Source organism: Coccinella septempunctata, chromosome 8 (genome assembly GCF_907165205.1).
Source record: "Coccinella septempunctata chromosome 8, icCocSept1.1, whole genome shotgun sequence".
In the NCBI taxonomy this organism is placed as follows: domain Eukaryota; kingdom Metazoa; phylum Arthropoda; class Insecta; order Coleoptera; family Coccinellidae; genus Coccinella; species Coccinella septempunctata.
Window position 1 is genome coordinate 2,479,851 of NC_058196.1, and position 7,658 is coordinate 2,487,508.

General features: G+C 35.3%; 1 protein-coding gene across 1 annotated transcript; it reads right to left on the minus strand.

Annotated features, from left to right (window-relative positions):
- Positions 1-1,232: 1,232 nt before the first annotated feature.
- On the minus strand, positions 1,233-2,342 carry LOC123319255. The gene has a single exon (XM_044906127.1). It carries the CDS (start codon positions 2,340-2,342, stop codon positions 1,233-1,235), a length of 1,110 nt encoding a protein of 369 aa, XP_044762062.1.
- Positions 2,343-7,658: the final 5,316 nt, after the last annotated feature.

Here is a 7,658-nt window from a genome sequence, read left to right on the forward strand (position 1 = left end):
GCAGCGGAAAGAGTAGAACGGCCACTTCTGAAGCCGTGCTGGGCGTTATTGAGAAGATTGTATTTGTTCAGAAAATTCAACATCTTAGTGGATACGATTTTTTCAAATATCTTGGATAGAACACTCAAAATTGAAATCGGACGATAGTTCGCGATTTCTTCCGAGTTACCACATTTGGGTACCGGAATTACAATGGATTCCTTTAATATATTGGGGAATTTTCCCAAGGACACCGACAAGTTTATAAGATGGGCGAAATGCTCACTTATCACGTGAGCTGTTGATTTCACGATTTTGGTGGAAATGAAATGGATTCCAATGCTTTTTTTGTTTTCCAAACAAATAATAATAATAGCATAAAAGATATGCAAATTTAAATGATAATTCCCCAGAGTATTTTTCTTACAGAAAGAATATACTATATTACTGTTTATTTTTTCAAACGTTTCTGATAATATGAAATGATAAAATATCAACAATTGAGAAGTATAAGTTATCGATACAGATAATAACTATCTGGAGAAGCAAGTATTGAAGCGCATTAGTATTTCAATTCTTAAGTTTGTTTCAAATCTCGCTGCTCCAAACAATATTTCAAAATTAATAATTTCTAGAGAATTCTTTTTCATCATTTACATTCACGTTGTAGATGGTATACTGGAGGGGAATTCCTTTGCACTACGACCTAGAGGTCTATTAGATCCACGGTACTCCTGAGGAAATGAAAACTATAGAAAGAATGATTGATAGTGGTCGTGGGATCGGAATAAATTTCACAAAGAACTCCAACTTCTTCTATGAGTGACGTTTCGCAACTTTATTGTTGCTTTCTCAAGCTCTAAAAAACATACAGACAACAGTGAATGTACAAACATTACACAACAATAAAAAAAAATTCTCTACCTAGAATTCAACTGTGTTCCTCTAGTCCATGACAAAAAGATCGCAATAACATGTAGGTGAAACAGGTGACAGCGACACACTCCTTCCCGTCGTCAAATTCATACTGAATTTCATATTGTTGAATACTTATTATTATAGTACATCTGAACGGAAAAGAAATGCGCCTCCGTCATCGCTTTCATAAGAAGAGAAACATGAAAATACCGTTGAACAGAGAATTCACAAAATCTCACGAACTGGACAAATATTGGACAAACTAACTATTCTACTTTGAACATCAATATTTCTTAAATAAAATTAAATTACACCTAAAACAAAAAACAAAAAAACTACCTGAATTTAATATTTTGTCGTGCGTATATATTTAGTATGTTGCTATATATAATGCTAAGATTAGCGCAGTCACTTCTTAGGTTGACAGTGTCGGCCAAGTTTATTTGGATCATCTCCCCCACGTTGCGTTTAAACCAATTGGCCTCCCGATCTAGCACTGTGACATCTTCTAATATAAAAGAGTGTCCAGTTTCAAAATGGTGTGATGCTAACGCTGTTTTGTTTGGTTTATTCTGATTCTGGTTTTTACAATCGTTGGTATGTTGGCTTATCCTCGACTTTAGGTACTGTTTGGTCTGGCCAATATATGATTTCCCGCAAGAACATGGTATCTTATATATTACGTTTGACAACGATAATAACGGTGTGGGATCTTTCAAACGCGTGTATAAACACTTGGTGGATCTGACATTGTAAAAGGCCAATTTGGTATTGCTGTCGAACACTGTACTTATTCTCTGTGAAAGCCCATCAATGCAAGGAAACTTGTAAAACTTACACGGAGGCTTTTCTGAGTTGTTAAAGGCCCTATGTTGTCTGAAGTAAGAATTTAAGCACTTATTCACGAAGGTATTCGGGTAATTGTTCATCTTGAGAATGTTTTTAATAGTTCTCAAATTGGAGTCATGAAAGGTATGGTGAATGAGGTTCATCATTCTGTGAAGTAAACCCTTAACAGTACTCAACTTATGGCCAATAGGGTTGTAGGAGTGGTAATTTAAAATTCTGCCCGAGCTAGTTGGCTTGGTGAACCAATTCGTAAGTAGGGTTCCACACTCTTTTCTATGTACTTCAACATCTAGAAAGGCTAGTTTATTATCTCTTTCTGTCTCCATGGTAAACTGAAGTTTTGGGTTGAATGCATTGAAGTAATCTAGGATGGTATCGAATTCCTCCTCGGGCACTGCTGTGATCGAATCATCCACGTATAACCAGAAGAAGGGAAGAACAAAAGGTAAGTTCGCCAACACCGAAGACACCAACTCATCCATTGCTATCTCTGCTAGAATTGGACTAAGAGGGTTGTCCATGGCACTTCCGTCTAGCTGTAAATATATGTTCCCTCCAAAACTGAAGTAACTCGAATCGAAATAAAACTCGATCATTTCTAGAAATATCTTCTTTGGAATGTTCGTATATGCGGATATGTAAGACCATCGTTTAGAGAGTGTGCTCAGAACTAACCCTTTTGGAATATTTGTAAAGAGGGAAATGACATCTAATGAAATGAGCTTGTAGTGATCAGGCAGCTGTACATTGTTTAAGTTCTTCACAAACTCAAATGAACTTTTCACCTTGTAATTGAAAGTTGTTGTTGTTACTGGTAAGAGTATCTGATGTAAAAAGGTTGCCAAGTTATAACAAGGGGCGTTAACACAGCTAACAATTGGTCTTAAGGCAAAATTTTCTTTATGTGTTTTTCTCAACCCGTAGATCTTAGGGGGGACCGAATTGTGAGTCATAATCTTCTTGCTAAGTGTTTTACTTATAAACTGATTCTCTACCAACTTTTTTGCAAACTCATTCACACGTTTTGATAGCTTCAATTTCTCTCCAATATATTTTTCGATGATACTGTATTAATTTGTGGCGACTTCAATATGCCAAATATTACATGGGAGTTCAAACCCCATAATTCGTATTTAATACCTAAAGGAATTGATTCCAGGTTTAGTCGATTGCTAGATATAGTGAATTTTTGTAATTTTAAGCAGTTCAACTCATTCACCAATGTTAATAACAGAATTTTGGATTTAATTTTTGATAACAAGTTATGCATTGAAAGGGTCATTAAATCGGCTGATCCTTTAGTCCCAGAAGATCCCCATCATGTTAGTGTAGAACTGCTGTTGAACTTTTTTAATGTTAAGATCCTTCATTCCAAATTGACTTATGCTTACAATTTCAAAGGGGCTAATTATAATAATATCAATACTGAATTGGAAAAAATTAATTGGTCCTCACTTTTTTCAAACGGTGAAGTTGGTGATTGTATCGGTTTATTTTACTCTAAAATATATAATATCATTGAAAAACATGTACCTAAAAAAAAAATTAATAATAATTTTCCTCAATATTATACACCTGGCACAATAAAACTTATAAAGGATAAAAATAGGGCTCATAAAAAGTGGAAGATATCTTCTACTGAATTGGACTATAAAGTTTTCTCGTATTTAAGACGAAGATGTAAATTGAGTATAAAGAATGACTATGAAAAAAACTTAGAGACCATAGAAAATTTGATACCTCATGATACAACAGGATTCTGGCAGCTTGTTTCTCTGAAAGATCGTAGTAGTAAGATTCCTTATTTGGTGAGTTTTGATGGTAAAACTGCTGAGGGCGAGGGTGTGGCAGATCTGTTTGCCGAATATTTTCGTGGCGTTTTTCAGCCTTGTGAACAAAAGTTTTCAATGCATAAGAGCAATAATCTGTGTAATAATGTGTTGTCTGAAATTGAGGTAGATGAAGAAGGCGTAGCGAGAGCTCTTTGTCAACTGGATTAAAGCAAGGGGGCGGGTCCTGATGGAATTCCTTCAGTTTTTATCAGGAGATGTTCAAAAAATCTATGCGTTCCACTATGCTCCCTGTTCAATTCATCTCTTAAGGAGTGCATATTTCCTGATCAATGGAAAGTTTCTATTCCTAAACTGGGAGATCGAAGTAAAGTAGAAAATTATCGACCCATCTGTAAGTTGAATATTTTCGGTAAAATTCTGGAGAAAATAGTGAACGATGTTATTGATCGGGTTCCTTAAGTCTTTCATAGTTGACCAACAACATGGCTTTTTTCCCAAAAGATCTACTGAGTCAAACCTTGTTCTTTATGCCGAGTATATACTATCTGCTATGGATGAGCGTGTCCAGGTCGACTCCGTGTACACCGACTTCAGCAAAGCATTTGATAAAGTAGATCACAATATATTAATGTTGAAGCTGTCAGAGGCCGGTGTGCACGGGGATCTGCTTCGGTGGCTGTCCTCCTACATCAGCGGTAGGGTTTTGATCACTTATGTGAATGGTTATAAATCTAAGCCTTATATAGCAACTTCAGGTGTACCTCAGGGATCCCATCTGGGACCTATCTTATTCTTAATCTTTCTGAATGACGTGGGGACCTGTTTCAAATTTTGTCAATTCTTGGCTTACGCCGATGATTTTAAGATTTTTGCGAGAGTTCAGACTTTTAACGATTGTCTTGCTTTCCAGAATGATCTTGATGAATTTTTCGTTTATTGCAAAACAAATAGATTGCAGTTGAACTTGGACAAATGTTCCTTCATCAACTTCACCCGTAATTTCAATATAGTGGATTACAACTATAACTTTGGGGGTAAATTGCTCCATAAAAAAAAGGAGATAAGGGACCTTGGTGTCATATTTGATAGCAAAATGACCTTCGCACCTCATGTTGAGTCCCTTGTCGCCAGGGGCAATCGTATGCTTGGGTTTATTTTAAGAACTTGTCGACAATTCTCGTCTGTGAGTGCCCTAAAGGCTCTCTATTTCGCTTACGTTTATGGCAGATTGAATTATGCATCAACTGTGTGGAGTCCCCAGTATGAGGTATATAAGCATCGTTTGGAGGTCATTCAGAATAATTTTTTAAGATATTTGGACTACAGAGTTGAGGGTTCTCGTGACAACTTGGCGAGCACTGGGGGCTTGAGGAGTAAATTTGGCCTTCTCTCACTGGATAGTCGTAGAAAGCAATCCGATATGATTTTCTTATTCAAGGTGTTGAGGGGCTTGGTCGATTCCCCAGACTTGTTGTATCTGATGAGAATTCATATACCATCTAGACGGCTGAGGAATAACCCTACTTTTGATTTGACTCGAAATAGAACAAATTTGAGAAATAATTCACCGATTAATAGAATGCTTGCACTTTTTAATAAAAGATTCAACAACCTCGATATCTTTCACCTCACACTGAATGCATTTAGAAGAGAAACTTATAGAATTAGTTGGCATAATTTGTAACCAATATTTCCGCATATTCTGAATTTTGAAATTAAAAAAAAGAAAAACAAAAAAAAAAAGGGTTGAGAGAATAATTGGTTCTCCGGAGTGTTTTGTGGGTTTCTTATTGTTAAATAGATAAATGTAGTTTAATTTTTATCTGTGTCCTACTTGATTGTACTTTTTTTGTAATTTATGGACATCAATTTGGGTTTTATACCTGTAGATGTCCTATTTGGCAAATAAATAAATAAATAAATATATAAATGCACCAATATTGATGATGCCTTCGTTATATTTGCACAGTTAATACAGTATTCTCTGGAAATAAATTGTCCGCTTGTGAAGTCTGGGAATTCAAATCAGAATAGGTAAAACTGGATAAATGAGGAAGTGAGGGAAGCAAGCAAGAATTTGAAAAATTTAGATTGGTTAAATATAAATATGAAGACTGTGGGTTCTTATGAAGTCTATAAAAAAGCAAAGTCAGATTTTAGACAACTCTTATGGCGCACTAAATCTAGTTATTTCTCGGAGGTCATAAACTCTTCCAGCAATAGTAATAGAGCGGTATGGAATATGGTAAATAGCATTACTGGGAGAAAAGGAAGTACAAAAATAGCAGTACAAATAAATTATTGTGGGGAAAGTTATACGGAGCCAAGAGATGTTGCTAATGTTTTTGCTAACCATTTTGCTTCAGTTGTCGAAAGAATTCTCCAGGATTATTATGGAAATATTTTGTCATCTTTATGTACGACCTCAGCTTTGTCGGGAAACACTTTCTTTTTTCATCCGGTTGTGACTGAGGAATTAGTTAGTACTGTTAGAGGCTTGAAAAATAAAAAGAGTACTGGTATTGATGGAGTATCTATCTCCGTGTTGAAGTTTATAGTGGATAATATCGCTGAACATCTTGTTTGTATTATTAATTTATCGGTTACAACTGGTAAATTCCCAGATCTTTTGAAAGTGGCGTCTGTGATTCCCGTTTTTGAAAAGCATGATTCTTGCTGCATTGACAATTATAGACCCATTTCGGTGTTAAGTGTTTTCTCCAAACTCTTTGAAAAAATTGTGCTAAATCGCATGATGTCATTTCTGACTCGCTTCCGAATTATTACCGACTGCCAACATGGTTTTAGGGAAAAAACTACACAAACAGCAGCATTTTCGATGGTTGATTTTATCTATAAAAAATTAGATGAGGAATTGGCTGGCATATTTTTTGATTTGTCCCGAACATTCGATGTTATAAATTTGGAGTTTTTGGAGATCAAACTATACAATATCGGTTTTCGTGGTATTTTTCTCCAATGGCTGATGTCATTTTTGAAGAATCGATCCTTATATGTTAAGACAGAGAATTGCTGGTCTGAGAAATATGATCTTCATCATGGAGTACCTCAGGGTTCAGTGTTGGGACCGCTGCTGTTTCTCCTTTTCATAAATGACCTACCTGGGTCCATAGATCCTGAAATCATAATTATTTTCGTTGACGATACATCAGTGGCGGTCTCAGCCAGAGACCTGAGCGATCTATCAGATATTTTTAGTTCACTAGTATGTAAGTTTCTAAATTGGTGTAAAGCTAATAATTTAATTCTGAACTTGGGAATGACTGAGTGCATTAGATTTAAGAATAGAATTAATGATTGTGAACCTATTGTTGTCAAATGCATGGACCATCTTATTGTATCGGTAGACAAAGTTAAATTTTTAGGTGTTTACTTGGATAGCTCACTGAGATGGAGCGATCACTGTGATTATGTCTGTGAGAAATTAGCAAGCTCTCTCTATGCTATAAGCAGGATCAAGAATTCACTTCCTTTTCAGGCTGTGATGAATATTTATTATGGTTTAGTTTACAGTTTACTGAATTACAATGTTATACTGTGGGGTAACTCTATTGATTCTCATAGGGTGTTTATTATGCAAAAAAAAATTTTACGATTAATTTTCAATTTAAAACCAATGGATACCTGCAGAAATATATTCAAAGTGAATAATATACTCACTTTGCCGTCTCTGTTTATACTTAGGTGCTTAGTATACCTACGTGAAAATGATCATTTGATGGTAAAGCTCTCTAGCTTCCACACATACTCTACAAGGAATGATACCACACTTAGCATTCCTTTTCATGAAACATCGAAATATGAAGCAAGCCCTGTCTATCAGGCAATCGTATTGTATAATCACCTACCACCTAGTATTAGGATGTTAAACATAAACAAGGCTATTATTCTGTTGGGGAATTCTTGGGAGATGTAAATTTTTGTGTAAAATAATTTACTATTTGTTTCATTTTTTCATTGTTGACTTGTCCTATGCATTTTTGTATGTCTTAGAGGATCAATGAATTCTATTCTATTCTATTCCGTCATAAATTTCTGAAAATGGATTGCTGAAATTTATTAGAGAAAATAACGAAAAATTTTGGTTGCAGTAGCCTT

Coding starts and splice junctions, on each gene's coding strand:
- LOC123319255 (XM_044906127.1), bottom strand. CDS start 2,342: ATGATCGAGTTTTATTTCGATTCGAGTTACTTCAGTTTTGGAGGGAAC.